The sequence below is a fragment of the Rhinolophus ferrumequinum genome, chromosome 2 (genome assembly GCF_004115265.2).
Source record: "Rhinolophus ferrumequinum isolate MPI-CBG mRhiFer1 chromosome 2, mRhiFer1_v1.p, whole genome shotgun sequence".
Lineage (NCBI taxonomy): Eukaryota > Metazoa > Chordata > Mammalia > Chiroptera > Rhinolophidae > Rhinolophus > Rhinolophus ferrumequinum.
Window position 1 is genome coordinate 29536287 of NC_046285.1, and position 17300 is coordinate 29553586.

Below are 17300 nucleotides of genomic sequence, written 5' to 3' on the forward strand. Positions count from 1 at the left end.
ATTTTCTGTTAATCTTTTATGTTATAAAAATGTTGCTGAGATCTATTAATACTTGAAAGATTACCTTCCAAAGAGGAAAACATCCAGCCTATATATACAGTTATTGTCACCCTTTGGGTTAATTCCGAAAAGTTACATGTGTACAAAAGGCTTTAGAAGGAAGGAGAAGAGGAAGGCTTTATGTAGACTGGAGTCCTTTACTCCTTTTCAGAGGTTCAGAAATACCTGTGATCATATCTGTGGATCCTTTTTCAGATTCAGCTATGACTTATTTATTATGCTTCTCTGGTAATGAGTCTTTCCAAAAGGGGTTGATATGTCCTTTTTTCTTGTTTATCTTAAGCATTGCAGCAGCACTTGGCAGACATTAATGTGGATGGACCAGAAAATGGATATGGCCATTGGATTGCTAGTACCTCAGGCTCAAGGAGCAGTATCAATTCTTCTGTTGATGTAAGTGTATGTGTCCAGTATATCACCAGATTGAGATAAATGCCCAGAAAAGGTGGTTAACTACTAAACCCCCACCATAACAGAAATGGAGTCAAAATATTTCAGACACATACAGTAATGAGTCATATTTTTGTGAGGTTAATGAAATGTTGTAGCAGGCCTGTCACAAAGCTAAACTAGCCAGGAATTCTGGAGTTCCACCTACTGCATTCAGATTTTTCCCTGTCTAGCTGCAGTTTGGTATCACCTAGTGACAGCTTTCTGCGCAGCTTAAATATGAATGGAGATAATTCTGAGTTCTCTGACTAGCTGGCATTCTGAAGTAAGCCAGTTCTAGAAATCTCCCAGTTAGTTTGGGCCAGGATAACACTGAGGCTTATGGTAGCATCTCCTGCATACCATATCTGTACTCCTCCCCACCGCAAATCTACATGATTAAAACTTTAGTCCCCCCATATTTGAGAATGGGCCAGGCAGAGGAAGACAGGAACTGACAACCAATCCCAGTATATTTAATTTTTAGTTATTGAGATGTACGTTACTACAGGATATTGCTATAGTGGATAACTCCATTTTTCTCTTCCACTTTGGAAATATTTGGGCAATAAGTCTCTAGTATTTTTTCAGTATTTTATGTCAGTTGAATTAGATGTCATTAAATCATTTTCTTAACAAGTAACAGGAATACCTAATGATTATTCTTTAAAACAGGAATAGAAGGAAAACTGCAGTACAGAGTCATGGTCATGGTTACTAACTTGGGCTTATAGGTCAGACATACCTGGGTATTCAGGTTTTATCTCTACCCCTTATTTTCTTCATGATCTTCAGTAAAATCTTTTCAGCCCGTTTCTTCATCTGTGCAATATGGATGGTAATAATGGACTCTTCCTCATAAGGATGACGTGAGAATGAAGTGGGCAAATGAAAAGTGTAGTACCTGCCACTTACCTAGGTAATGGTAGTTATAAAATTGTAACTCATTAGATGTATTACGTGAGGTTCATCTTCAGCCATGTAAGTCAAAGCAAATTATTGGTCAAATTATCAGCAGATAAGGCTTCTCTGAAAATTAAATTTTCATCTTGACCATCTAAGAGTTCTTCATGTGAGACCACTGTTTAATAAACATTTGCCATTTTCATTTTTAATAACTAAATAGTATTCCAACATATGGATATATTACAATTTATTCAGTCCCCTATTGTTGAATATTTACATTGCTTCCAGTTTTTTCTGTTATAAACACTACTGCAATTAATTTTTGTAGTAATATATTTATTTGCATATGTCATGATTATTTAGTCCTAGCGGTGTAATAACTTGATCAAAAGATTACTTAACAATATCTTTAGAATTCTGCATTTATTAAATTGCCCTCCAGAAAATATTATTCTAATTTCTATTACCACCTATAGCAATGGATATTCCATTGAAGTTTTTATCTTCTTTACCAACCTCAATCAGTTTTTAAAAAACATTGATTGAGGCTGGTAAAGAAACTTTCTTAAAGATGGTTATATTCAAAAGTACCAAAGAATTTCCATATTCATTATAATTTGGTTTTGAATTTGAGTATGGAAACAGAAACATGGTTCTTTTGTATTGTTAATGACTCTCTCTCTCTCTCTCTCTCTCTCTCTCTCTCTCTCTCTCTCTCTCTCTCTCTCCCCCTCCCTTTCCCCCCCTCCCCCTCCCCCTCCCCCTTTCCCTCTCCTGCTCCCTCTCCCCCTCCCCCTCTTACCCTCTCTCTTCTCTCTCCCCCTCCCTGTCTCTCCCTCCTTCCCTCGCTCCCTCCCTCCCTCCTTGTGCCTCTTTATTCCCTGAGACACAACAAGTTGAAATTAGGCCAGTTAATCACCCAACAGTGGCCTCTAAGTATTCAAGTGAAAGGGTCCCATGTTTCTCACTTTAAATCAAAGCTAGAAATGATTATGATTAGTGAGAAGGGCATATTGAAAACTGAGATAGGCTGAAAGCAAGACCTCTTCCATCAGTTAGCCAAGTTGTGAATGCAAAGGAAAAGTTCTTGAAGGAAATTAAAAGTGACAGTCCAGTGAACATGTGAATGATAAGAAAGTGAAACAGTCTTGTGAAGAAAGCTCTAGTGGTCTGGATAGAAAATCAGATCAGCCACAACATTCCCTTATGCCAAAGCCTAATCCAGAGCAAGGTCCTAACTCTCTTCAATTCCGTGAAGGCTGAGAGAGATGAGGAAGCTGCCGAAGAAATCTGAAGCTAGCAGAGGTTGTTTCATGAGATTCAAGGAAAGAAGCCATCTCTCTAACATAAAAGTGCAGGTAAAGCAGCAAGTGTTGATGTAGAACCTGCGGCAAATTATTCAGAAGATCCAGCTAAGATAATTAATAAAGGTAGTTACACTAAACAACAGATTTTCAATGTAGATGAAACAGCCTTATATTGGAAGAAGATGCCTTCTTGGACTTTTCGTAGGTGGAGAGAAGTCAATGCCTGGCTTCAAAGCTTCGAAGCATAGGATGACTTTCTTGTTGGGGGCTGATGAGCTGGTGACTTGAAGTTGAAGCCAGTGATCATTTACTGTTCTGAAAATCCTAGGACCTTTAAGAAGTATGCCAAATATGCTCTGTCTGTGCCCTACAAATGGAACAACAAAGCCTGGATGACAGCACGTTTGTGTACAGCTAGCTTTACTGAATATTTTAAGCCCACATTGAGATGTACTGCTCACAAAAAAGATTCCTTTCAAAATATTCCTGCTCACTGCCAATGCTCCTGGTCAATGCTCTGATGGAGATGTACAATGAGATTAATGTTGTTTTCATGCCTGCTAATACAACCTTCATTCTGCAGCCCATGGATCAAGGAGTAATTTCGACTTTCAGGTCATATTATTTAAGGAATACACTTCATTCAGTGAAAAAGTAAACATGTGGGATTACATCAAACTAAAAAGTTTTTTCACAGCAAAGGAAACCATCAATAAAACAAAAGGATCCTATTGAATGGGAGAAGATATTTGTCAATGATACATCCAATGATATATCCCAAATTTATAAAAAACTCAACTCCAAAAAAACAACCCAATTAAAAAATGGGCAGAGGACATGAAGAGACATTTTTCTAAAAAGAACATACAGATGGCAAACAGACATGAAAAAATGCTCACCCTCACTAATCATTAGAAAAATGCAAATAAAAGCCACAATGAGATACCACTTCACCCCAGTCAGAATGGCTGTCATCAATAAATCAACAAACAACAAGTGCTGGTGAGGAGGTGGAGAAAAGGGAACCCTTGTGCACTGTTGGTGGGATTGCAGACTGGTGCAGCCGCTATGGAAAACAGTATGGAGGTATCTCAAAAATCTGAAAATGGAACTACCTTATGATCCAGCAGTTCCACTCCTAGGTATCTATCCGGAGAAATCCAAAATTCTAATTCAAAAAAATTTATGCACCCCTATGCTTACTGCAGCACTATACACAATAGCCAAGACATGGAAACAACCGAAATGCCCATCGGTAGATGACTGGATTAAGAACCTGTGGTACATTTATACAATGGAGTATTACGCAGCCATAAGGAAGAATGAAATGTTACCATTTGCAACAACATGGATGGACCTAGAGAACATTATGCTAAGTGAAATGAGCCAGACAGAGAAAGACAAATACTATATGATCTCACTTATATGTGGAATCTAAAGGAAAGAATAAATGAACGAACTAATCAGAAACAATCTCAGAAACATAGAGGAAAAGCTGAGGGTTGCTAGATGGAGGGGTGGGGATAAGGGGGAAGGTGAGGGGATTAGATAGCACAGTCAGTAACCACAAGATTGCCACGGGGATACAGAGGTCAATTTGGGAATGTAATGAATAATGTCAAGATTTTGTAGGGTATCCGATGGACACTTGTCTCATTAGGGAGATCACCTCAGGGATGATGTAGATGCCTGATCACTGCACTGTACACCTGAAGCTGAAGCTGAAGAATAATGAATTTCAACCACAATGTTATACCTACATATAGTTACAAGAAGCGGAGTACAGCATTAGGAATAGAGACAGTGGAAATGTAATGGCTGTGTGAGATGTCAGAGGGGTAGTGGATGGGGGGAGGGGGGTTGTCAATGTGTGAGGGATATAAATGATAAATGTCTAACTATTACATTGTTTTGTGTACCTGAAACTAATAAAAAAAATGTTTTTTAAAAAAAAGAAATACACTTCGTAAGGCTATAGCTGCCATAGGTAGTGATTCCTCTGATGGATCTGGGCAAAGTAATTTGAAAACCTCTGGGAAAGTATTCACCATTCTAGATACCGTTAAGAACATTTGTGATTCATGAGAAGAGATCAGAATACAGTAGTACCTCTGTTTTCGAACGTCTCTGTTGACGAACATTTCGGTTTACGAACGCTGTAAATTTTATGGATCTATGGTATCATTAGATAGTGAAATTCATGCTAAACTGCTGTTTTAGGAGTTGATTTTAAGGCCTGGAACGAATTAATCCATTTTGCATTATTTTCTATGGGGAAACGGTGCCTCGGTTTTTGAATGTTTCAGAACTCGAACTGTCTTCCGGAACGGATTACGTTTGAAAGCCAAGATACCACTGTATCAACATTAACAGGAGTTTGGAAGAAAGCTGATTCCAACTCTCATGGATAACTTTTGAGGGGTTCAAGAGTTCAGTGGCAGGAGTACTTGCAGATGTTTTGGGGAAATAGCAAGAGAACTAGAATTAGAAGTGGAGCCTGAAGATACGACTGAATTGCTGCAGTCTCATAAAACTAATGAATGAGGAGTTGCTTCTTGTGGATGAGCAAAGAAAGTGGTATATTGAGATGGAATCTACTCCTGGTGAAGATGCTCTGCAGATTGTTGAAATGATAATAAAGGTTTTAGAATAGTATATAAATTTGGTTGATAAACCAGTTGGCAGAGTTTGAGAGGATTGACTCCAATTTTGAAAGAAGTTCTGCTGTGGGTAAAATGCTTTCAAACAGCATCGCATGCTACAGAGAAATTGTTCGTGAAAGGAGAGTCAGTCGATGTGGCAAACTTCATTGTTGTCTTATTTTAGGAAATTGCCACAGTAGCCCCAGCCTTCAGCCATCGTCACCCTGATGAGTCAGCAGCCATCAATTTCAAATAGGCATTCTTTCCACCAGCAAAAAGACTACAGCTTGATGAAGGGTCACATGATGGTTAGCATACAGTCACTTTCTGACATGTACTGGGAGTTTGGACTTTAACAAATGAATTTAGGGGAGGGGGAGGGAAACAATTGTGTCTATAACATCTAGACAACATTTAGCAGGAGTGTATCTGCTAATCTTTTGGAGAGCAGTTATTTAGTAAGTTCTTTTTATTTTTTTTCAGGGTGAATGTTCTAATGGCTCAAATGATAGAGGAATGAAATCACTAGTAAATAAAATGACTATTGCTTTAAAGACAAAATCCGTTAATGTCAGGGAAAAAGTGATCAGTTTTATTGAGAATACATCAACTCCTGTGGACCGGTGAGTTGCTTATATGGTATGAGTTTATGATGAGTAATTAAAACTAAAGAAAATTACCTTAGAGTAAATGTTAGTTGAATGTGTTCTAGAAAAGGATCATAAAGTACATTTTTTTATTAGATGGTTCTAATTTTCATTATAATTGCAGAGATGTCCTTTATTGCTGTAAAATTTGTCTATAGATTGCTTTCTTTTCTCCCACTGCTCAGAATAAGATGCAAATAATGATTCTGCCCCTTCATGCCATTCGTTAAAAAAAAATTTAAATTCCATTATATGTGTTACACTTCATATGGTACCTATTTCCAACACATTAAATGGATGGGAATCGTCTTAATGCAGTATCTCACAGCAGGTACCTGTTCTGCTACAGGGATTTAAAAATCTAGATAATTTGGTCATGCTAAAAAGGCAGAAACCCATTTTCTTAAGTTTAAGAGGTCAGATCTTCATAGAATTTTGTTCACAGAATATAAGCAACCCTGTTTGCCCATGAATTACAAATGTAGGACACAGCTAACTAATAATAAGTAAGTTTAAGAATATCTGTCATATTGTTTCTTGCTGGAACTGTGAGTGCACACTTTTTTTTCTCCAAATGTTAATCTACTTGATGTTTCTTGTTCCTAGAGTTCAAAGCTAACCTAATAATTCAGTACAGAATTTGTTTTCTAAGCAAGCCTGATCTTGAAAATGTGTTATAGTATTTAATTTCACTCTCATGTTTTACTTGCAGTATCCTAGAAAAGTTGAAATATTTGTCTTGAAGAACTAAATTCAGGAATATACTATATGTCACTTTTTTTAAGTACATTTTTTCCCCATTTCGTAAATAGTAAAGAAGAGAGTAGGTTATTTTCACCAATCCAAAAAATCGTATCTTGTCTAAAATGGCCAACTGATAAATAACAGGAAAGTGTTTTATCAAGCCTGGAAGATCTTTTTTGCTCATTAAAATATATGTCTGCTCCAAAGCCTAACCTTTGTACTTTTAGATAGTACATTCTGAATTAGAATACTATTATTGCTATATATTATAGCATGAACATTTAAAATTGTATTTTAAAATGCATTAATTTTACTTTAAAATGAACTAATGATAAATCTAAATTGAAAAGACTATTGTCTGTTAAAGAGTCACTTGAAACTGGCTTTTTTTCATTTTGCTTTGCTTGGGATGATCAAAATATTTTCTTTACAATGTATGCTCTGGGTTAGAAAAACTGATTATACTATATTTTTGTTTTAAAGCTATTGTGTTTTTTTTTTATAATCATTTTGTTCTGTCCTCTGCCTCAATTTGCTATAGAATGTCTTTCAATCTTCCTTGGCCAGACAGAACATGTACAGAGCGGTAAGCCAATGAGTAGAGCAGTTTTGTTGGACCATCCTTTTCCTTCAGCATGCTTCATGCTGTCTATAAACCTCATGCTGTCTTGGCTAAAATTTCATGTAGCTGTTTCAAATGCTAACCATTTCTCATTCTGCTTTTAGGACTATGTGATACTGATCTTTTCTTTTTGTTTTTTGCTTTGATCATTACAACACTTTTTTTTCTTGCATGCTGCTTTATACCTCCCATTCCTCAGGTGAAAATCAAGTACATTTAAATCTAAGAACTTCATAAAGCCTGCAGCTTTTATTTTGATACAGAGGAAGGTGAAACAAAGAACATATGTAGAGTTGATAGGGTATTAGCTTTGGAGATCGTTTACTTCCATCTCATGCCCTAACAGTAGAGAAAATGATAGTACCTGAAAAAAGGCACAGTTCATCGTTCAAATTTTTTGTTATGTAATTTTATAATATTTTTAGATTTTTCTTAGTAAGATATATGTATTTCGGTTGGTGAGTTGATATATAAATTGATTCCAAAGAACCACAGTCCTGGAGTTCTACCTTTGGTTTTCATAAGGAAATTAGGTCATGGTGAACATATTAATATGTAATCCATTTCCTTCTCTGCCCCAATAAGATGGGGTGCTTGTCATTAGATTCCATCAGTTTGAAAAGATCTAAAATTAGGATGAGCAAAATAACTTTATTTAATACTTCTTTATGGTTTTACAGTTTTTACACTCACAGAATTTTTTTGCATTTTGAATTAGCATATCATTTACAGCAATACCTATGAACATTTTAAAAGAAAATCTAGTTATACTTTGAATGTAAGTTAAGCTTTGGAATAATAATAAGCATCATTTGATGATTTACAGGATAATTTTACATTAGATATATTTTAACAAAATCAAATGATTTTATGATTTCAACTTAAACTTGAAGCTGTGTATTGATTAACCTAACTCATACTCGTAATTCCCAGAGTATCTAGTTGTATGCTCAACTCTCACTGGTTTTCTATTGAGGAATGTTGTTTTGGGAGAAGTAAACATTTAAACCTATTTCAACAAGATGAGGTTGTGATAAGGTTTTTATTGATGAAATATATAAAGAAATTATTTAAAATACATATTTGATCTCCATCTTCTGGAAAAATTGAATTCTAAGACTTCAGTAAAGACATGTAACTTGATTTTTTTTTTCCAACTTTGGACTATCTCTTGATACATGACAAAGAAGAAAAATGCCACAGTTTTTCTTCATAGTAGATATTCTTGACTGAACCTTACCCTACAAATAATACAGTGCTTTTTCCCCAGAAACACATAGTTTTTTGTTAAAATATTTTAATTTTACTTGTTGGTTTGAGATTACCTGAAAAGTAATGAGATTAAATTTTTATATTAAAAAGAGGTCATACTTCCTACAGAGCTGATCAACGTAGTTTACATGTCCTTTATGCTTCTTCCACTTGAAGAAGAAAGGCAGACTTATTTTCATGGCTTATTTACACTTATGTAAAAGAAGTAGAATGTTAGTTTCTATTGAAACAAAAGTAACAGTAATAAAAAATGGGAGGAAAATCTTAAGACACTTGCACCTACATGAGAAGCCTTAAGCACTCCTACCAGAATTTGAATATTTGGTTCCATAATCTATATTGTCTAACAAACACGTATGTAGCACTTGCTACATGCCAGGCATTGTTCTAAGAGGTTTACAGAATATTAACTAACTTAATTCTTAACATTAATTATGAATGGTAGATGCATTTTTATTACCATTTTACAGATGAGGAAACAGAAGCACAGCGAGGTTAAATAACTTTCCTAAGGCAACACAGATCGAAGCATTGATTTTAATATGAATATTAAAATTGTTTCAAATTTAATTTTTACAGATTTGAAAGTATTCATCCTACCAAGCCACTTTTGCTAACATATTTCCTTACCTCGTTTCAATTTCCTTAACATAGCTATCCTAAGACTGAGTAGTATGTGTGCAAAGAACATTCACATTTTGTTTGAATATTCAAATGATACTTGGTGAAAATCTTTGGTAACTTCTTATGTGATGATTTCCCCCCTAAAATTCTTTGAATATAGGCATGTGAGCAGCAGTGACAGAGTGGGCAAGCCTTACCGTGGTGTAAAGCCTGTGTTCAGCATTGGAGATGAAGAAGAATATGATACAGGTGTAGTAAAGCACTTAAATATATAAACTGCTTTCCTCAGGTACCAGGAGTGATTATAGAGATTATTCTGGGAATAGTGAACAACTGCTTTAAAAAAAAAAAAGACACAGAATTCTGTAGAGGAGATTGTAGAGTGTGTGGTTTTTTATTACGAGTTTGATTTTAGACATCTTAAATTATGCCCACTAGAAATTGAAGCAGAAGTATTGAGGACGCAGTTGATTATCGGCGTCTTTAGCTGAGGAGAGAAGTCTAAACTGATGGTAATCTGGGAATCATCAGTGTAGAGATAGTATTTAATTCCATGGGATTGGATTTAATTCCCCTTGATCACCACCTAGGAGACTGAGAATTGTAGGACTGAAGTTCAGGGAGTTCCAAAACTGAGACATCTGAAAAGAGCTTTTTGAAACTGGACGCAATATCCTAACGGGCCACAAGGTGGAGATATTGTGCCAGGGAAATTTATCATCCTCTGTGTGGTTGGTTGTCTTTACATTTAAAAAAATAACTTATTTCTTTGGTCCATAATCCCACTACCCAGAGTACCCTAGTTAAGTAATCATAGTATTAATATGTGAATTGAGTTAGAAAAAAATAAAACAGTATATAAATGTACAAAATGAGAAAAACATACTTGCAAATCTCACTTTATTTTTTCCACTTAGTAATACATGTTGCATGTTTTCCGTCTCAGCCCATATACATACTGCTGTCATATAAGCATACCATAATTTAATTAGCCTTCCCTCAATTGACACTGGTAGTTTGTTTCAAATGGCAACAAATATTTTTTATTACATATATGTAGATGAACTTTTGCAAATACATCTAGAGGGTAAATTCTTAGCTTAATACATATTTAAAAATCACTTTCCAGAAAACTTGCATTGAGGTAAATGCAATTTTCTGTGTGCTATTTCTAATTGTTTCTTATGTTCCTTTTTTTCCCCCTACCCTCTTGTTGCCGTCTTCCTGTTACCTTTCTCTCCCCAAATATCTCAACTCTCCATTAACAAAGGGGAGAGGCAAATGGATGAGTAAAATATGTATTTACACACACACACACACACACACACACACATATTTACACTATGGAAAATTGCACAGTAACGAAAATGAGAAAACGAGCTATGTGTATCAGCATGCATAAATTTTACAATGTTGGGAGTAGGTTAGGAATTATAGAAGAATACAATTGAATAGTCTATTTATATAAATTTTACTTAAAATACAAAACACTATATTATTTAGGGATATTCACATATGGTGAAAGTAAAGACGAGTATGGAACTGATAACACCAAATTCAGATCATCTCTGTTTGTTAGTGGGGAAGGAAGGGAAATGTGATCGGGAAAGATACATGAGGGCTTCATTTCTTTATTTAAGCTGGAAGTGTATATATGAGATTTCCTTTTTTACTATGTCTTTTTATATTTTGAAGTATTTCTTAAAAAGCCAAGGGAAGAATACTTAGGATGATTAACCCTATGGACTGTAATTCTCCTTTCTTAAATGAGAAGAACAAAATACTTAGAATGTTTTCTATTTCTTTCATTTTAAAAAAGTGTTTTTACTTATTTATCCCAGGATGAATGTTTTTTGTTATTTTCCTTAAAATCAGGTACCATCAATAGAAAAAGGGCTTCACTATCTTTGCCCTCAAGATGGGTGCTTATTATTGGATAATTCAGCCATCTCTCTACAAACTAGTCATAGATCATAGTTATGTTATCTAAATCAAAAAGTTTAAATTTCTCAGATTGTTTAATATTTTAAAATTGTATTCTCAATATTTGCACTTGACTTTCTTACTGTATAGAGTGATTTTTCATAACAATATTTCCGTATTAGTACTAGTGTCATAAGGAAATATAGTAGCAGGACAAGAACTATTTTTTTTTCCAACTCGTATGTTTAAAATACTATTGGAAAACCTTTCAAGCTGTTAAGAAATGTATCATTTTTAAAGTTGCTAATACCCACTTCTAACACTTTAAATTCTTTATAGATGAAATTGACAGTTCTTCAATGTCAGATGATGATAGAAAAGAAGTTGTAAACATTCAGACTTGGATAAACAAGCCAGATATCAAGCATCATTTTCCTTGTAAAGAAGTGAAAGAAAATGGACACATGTTTCCTAGGTACTTTTAAAATGTCTTCTTCAGAAGTAAAATTAAATTTATGGAAGTTAATAATAAAAGAACTTTTATTTATCCAAGTACAATAAGATATAATTTCCCTCTGTCAATATGTTTATATATCTTGATTTTTAAAAATATTGTATGTAATTTTTTTATTTTGAAAAATCTCACACCTTTATAAGCCTCTCTTAGATTCACCGGCTTTTAACTTCTTTTCACACTACCTCATCTTTCTATTTATGTGTGTATATAAATACACACGTACACATACACTTCCCGTTTGTCAAACCATGCAGAGGCAGCTTACAGATACAACATTCTACCCCTAAATGCTTCAGCGTGAATCATCCAGGAATATGAGCATTCTCCTACACAACTTGAGTAGCGTTATCACATCTTTAAAAACCTTAAAACCTAACATCATTCATCGTACAGACCATGCTCACGTTTTTCAGAATGCCCCTAAAGTATCTTTTATACTCCTTGTTTTTTTTCCCTGATCCAGGATCCAGTTATGGTTCACACAATGCCTTTGCCTGTTGTATCTATTTAGTCTCACCCAGTGTACAAAGTATGACTCCCCTCACCACCACTTCCACCTTTCTTCATGATGAATGAATCCTTTGAGTCTAGGCCAGTTGTTCTGCAGAATGTCCCACATTTTGGACTTGTCTGGTATTTGTCTTACTGTATTACCCAAAAGTGTATGAATATTATCACTGTCTAAAAAGTGAGCTGAGGCACTTGTGGGAGGATTAATAATTCTCTGCCCATTTTGCCTTCAGGATCCAGTTACAGAATATTTTAAAATACGTAAGACCACCCAACTATTGCATAGTAGTCTTTGATGCTAGACATATGCTGTGGTGTATTGAATGAGAATATTTTATGAATATAGACAATACTGTTAAAAGTCTAAAAGATAGTATATTCCATATACCACATAGACTAGATTCTAAAAATCTATTTATTAGTTTAATGATTTTTAATTGTATTATATTATAAAATGTTATGCTTTTCCTTTTAAACAGTTACAGGATTATCTGTTATTAAAACATTAATTTTGCATACAACTAAGGGAAAATTAAAAGCTTTTATTAGATAGCTTATTTATCAATGTATTTTTTAACTCAAAAGTAATTTCATCTGGAGTTTAACATTTTTTTATAATTGGGGTTGTTGAAGTAACAGCTGTTTGAATAACCTTTTAAAAACTATTTTTTTGTTTCTTAATGCTTTTTTTCCTTGTAAGCCATCTGTTGGTTACTGCAACACATATGTACTGTTTAAGGGAGATTCTTTCACGGAAAGGATTGGCTTATATACAGTCTCGACAAGCACTAAATTCTGTAGTTAAAATTACTTCCAAAAAGAAACATCCTGAGCTAATTACCTTCAAGTATGGAAACAGCAGTGCTTCAGGAATAGAAATCTTGGCAATTGAAAGGTAAGGTTTTTTTTAGGATGATATCTGAATTATTGATATTCGTTTATTGTTAAATGCATTTTGTTTCTCTATTTTGGGGAATAGATGGTGGGATAGGATACTTGAAGAACTTTTATTAATATTCTTTATTGTCTTTTTCTTCCAAATCCTTAGTCATATGTGACTTAACCATTAGCACATGATTTCAGTAAGTTCCATATAGGTAATTAAATAAACTTTTTGACAGAAGGGTCTTTAAAAATAATCTGTACCAGTGCTGCACTAAATGCTGGTTTGCAATCAAGTAAGATGCTTGTCTCAGAATGTTTCAGCAAATAATTCTTGTTTTGAAAAAGTGTCAGTGAATTAAGCAGTGTGCTGAGTGGTGTAGTTAATTTACAATCTGGTATAAGCTACTCCTTATGTCATTATGGACCAGTGAGGGTTTATAGACTACCACAAGGCCAGATACCACACTGATCTCGAAACTAAGCCATCTTTAATCTTATAGATAAAAATGTGAAGCCGAGAGGAGTTGAATGACTTCTAGAACTTTATACCTAGCTTGTGTAGAACCAAATATAGCCCTCCTAACTCCTGACCTGCAGTTCCTTCCACCTTGCTCTACTCTGTGAGAAATCACCTTAGTTTTACATCTAGATTTTCTGTCTTTCAAAATATGCTTTTGAGTATATGTTAATATAAGTTACTGGGAGTAGATAGGAAGACATTTCTCCTGGCTTTGTAGTTCAGAGAAAGCTTCCCATTGGAAGTGACATCTGAGTCCTGAAGGGAAAGCACTATATTAATATATATATGTGTATTTTTTTTTCTCCTATAGGTATTTGATTCCAAATGCAGGAGATGCTACCAAAGCCATAAAACAACAAATCATGAAAGTTTTGGATGCTTTGGAAAGTTAATATAAAAGAAAATTATTTCAAAAGAAATTAAGGCAACCAAGAGAAACATGGACATATACTTTTCTGACTGAATACTAACTGCAGACCGTTCATTTGCTCACAGGGGTGCTTGAATAGCAGGTCTAAAAAGTATCAATTATTATAATCACTCCTGGACAGTTAAAATTTTTTAAATATGTTCTTTTGCATTTTTGTTTTTGTAAAATGGTTAATTATAAAGGTCAGTTATTAAATGACTGAAGTAACTGACCCTGTGCCCTTATGAACTAAGGGTGCAGAATACAGTTCTGTTTTGAAGAGCTGTTTTAAGGGAACACGCATCACTTTCAGGTTTAAAAACAACCATACACATACATGTTTGCAATGTCTTCACTGAAAATTAGAAATAGAATTAGTTGAAGAGACCCCTTTAATTGCTACATTTAGTTTTACCCACTGAGCAATATCAAAAACTAAAAAGTATTACAATAGATTAATAATTAGCTTCTTTCTGTTCTTAAAAATAGTGAAATATTTTTAATAAAATGAAGATTCCAGCTAACTCAGAAATTCATTCCAGCTAGTGAAATGTTGAAACATCAATTTCCAAATCATCTTTGCACCATTAGCTAATAATTTGAACAGGAAGTGCTTCAGATACTAAACTTCATCCTAATGGTTTCTAAGGAGCAGTGAAAAGCATTATAGTAAGTAGGTAGGTATGTTAAGTTTATAATTAACATTTTGGGGACAGATTGTATCTGTAAAAATGTCGTTGGTCTTACTACACATGGAATATTTGATTTAGGATATTTCAAAACAGGTGTTGAGCACACACTGATTTATCCTCAGTGAGATTGTGGCCTGTGACCACACTAACACCACTTAAATAAAAGCCAAATAATCAGAGCCGTATCAACTACAGTCGTTTCTATCATCACTTTCTGAAATTTCTTTCTCTTCTTTAGTTTTTATCTTGTCTTCCTAAAATTCTAGTGGCTTGAAACTATTTTTATTCTCTTAATACAACAAAACTGTAATGTGATCTGCTTTATTTTACAGCTCCCTCAATTTATCAAGGTCTGTATTAGACACATTAGGTAAGAGAAATCTGGGAATACATTTGAGGCCATGGAATGACTTCTTGTAAAATCTATTTGGCAAGTAGCAAATCCTTACAATCTGCCATGTCTTAAAATGTAATGGATTATCTCTAAGGGTTTGATAGGAGAAATATTTAGATGTACCCTGTTTACAGCAGTTATTTTAATTTACTTAATGGAAATCAAGTGAATAAAAAGAAACATAGTTGAATAAATTTTAATATTCTAATATCTAAATAATAACAGTTTACTTGAGTGGTTGAAGACATTTGCATGAAATTGCACCTGGTGCAATAATTGATATTTATAATACTCCCTACAACTGTTATATTGCATTTTTTCCTTTTCTTGATGCCCCCTTTAGAAATGTCCGGAAGTCTCATTTTTTCCCCATTTCAGCTATGGGCAGCTTTTTTCATAATATTAATGTAAAGATGTTTGTGTTATTGTTTATAAATTACAATTGTAAATAAACCAGTACAGTTTGCTCAAAACTTTGTTCTTAATGACAGTCTCTTTTTCTCCCCTCCCTCCCATTTGTAAATCTCTATAGATACAAAAAAATTGAGGGCTATCGTTTCAGTGGGATTTAAAGGTTCAGATTTCAGGTTTGAAAGTATTAGATTACTCTTTCTGTCCATCGAGATGGGGGGGGAAGAGGTAGTTTAATACTAATGACATTAAACTCCACATGTAGTAAATTTCGACCTTGAACTTCTTTGAACTTCAGTTTGTTATCTATGCTAACACCACAGGTACTAGTCGTGAATATTAAATAAAAATACATGTCAAGATTGCATGAGGCACTCATGTAGTTCATCCTCCCTTCCCTGGCTCACTAACCACAGAACTAGAACACTCTGGGATAGCCACCTCTCATGGACTCTCAGGACTGCAGAAGTTGTAACATTATGAGGTTGGTATTATTTTCTGTATTTTCAAGTTGAGAAAACCAAGGCTCAAAGAAACTGAGTGAGTGAAAAGGAAAAGTATCTCCTCTCCTCCCCCAACTCCCAGGAAATTATCATTGCTTAGTAAGTGTAAAATGAATGCTATACATCAGTTTGATGCCACTTGACCACCATTAACAAAACATGTTTAATTAGTAGTTTGACTTAGGAGAACGTGTGATGAAAAGTAGTATCTCACCTTTACCATTAACATCTTGAACTTTTTAAAAAATGACATCTTTACTAAAATATAATCCACGTATCGTAAATTCAACTCTTTGAAATTCTACAATTCAGTTTATAATGAACATTTCAGTAGTTTTTGAATTAACAATTCAGTAGTTTTTAGGATATTCACAGAGTTGTATAACCATCACCACTATTTAATTCCAGAACATTTCATCAACCCCAAAAGAAATCCCATACCCATGAGTAGTCAGTCCCACTTCCCCCCATTCCTCCAGCCCTGGGTAACTGCTAATTTATTTTCTTATTACGGATTAGCATATTCTGGACATTTTGTGATAAAAGGGATCATACAAGAAGTGGCTTTTATGTCTGGCTTCTTTCCCTCAGCATAATGTTTTCAAGTTTCATTCGTGTTGTAGCGTGTATCGGGATTTCATTGTTATGGCTGAATAATACTCCATTGTGTGGATATACCACATTTTATTTATACATTCATTGATGGACATTCGGGTTGCTTCTACTTTTTGGCTATTCTGCTTTGAACATTCATGTACTGGCATGTTTTCAGTTCTTTCGGGTGTCTTCATAGGAGTGGAATTACTCTGTCATATGTTAATTCTACACTTAACTTTTGGAGGAACTTCCAAACTGTTTTCCATAGGGGCTTTACCATTTCACCAGCAATGTATGAGGGCTCTAATTTCTCTATTCCTCGCCAACACTGTTATTGTCCGTCTTTTTTATTATAACCATACTATGATGTGAACTGCTGTCTTACGGTTTTCATTTGCATTTCCCTAATGACTAATGCTGTTGAGTATCTTTTCATTGTCTTGTTAGCCATTTCTATATCTTCTTTGGAGAACTGTTGATTCAGATTTCTTCTCTTATCACATATGTGATTTGCTAACATTTTCTCCCATTCTGTGGGTTGTCTTTCACATTCTTGATGATGTCCTTTAAACCATAAAAGTTTTTAGTCTTCGTATGTCCAGCTTATTTTTTCTTTTATCACTTGGTGCTTTTGGTGTCTTATCTAAGCAAGTAATTGCTCCTATGTTTTCTTCTAAGAGTTTTAT

At 34.4% G+C, this 17300-nt stretch overlaps 1 protein-coding gene across 2 annotated transcripts in view; it reads left to right on the forward strand.

Annotated features, from left to right (window-relative positions):
- TBC1D23 (TBC1 domain family member 23) overlaps positions 1-15568 on the forward strand; it is a 52184-nt gene extending 36616 nt beyond the window's left edge. Inside the window, exons 13-19 of one of the 2 annotated variants that reach the window (XM_033087720.1) lie at positions 344-453; positions 5828-5967; positions 7277-7321; positions 9414-9502; positions 11516-11651; positions 12904-13098; positions 13919-15568. In XM_033087720.1, the coding sequence (XP_032943611.1) occupies positions 344-453; positions 5828-5967; positions 7277-7321; positions 9414-9502; positions 11516-11651; positions 12904-13098; positions 13919-14000 (797 nt within the window). In that variant the 3' untranslated portion in view covers positions 14001-15568. The remainder of the gene's footprint in view (positions 1-343; positions 454-5827; positions 5968-7276; positions 7322-9413; positions 9503-11515; positions 11652-12903; positions 13099-13918) is intronic. The other variant, XM_033087726.1, reaches the window with a different exon arrangement.
- The last annotated feature ends 1732 nt before the right edge of the window (positions 15569-17300 follow it).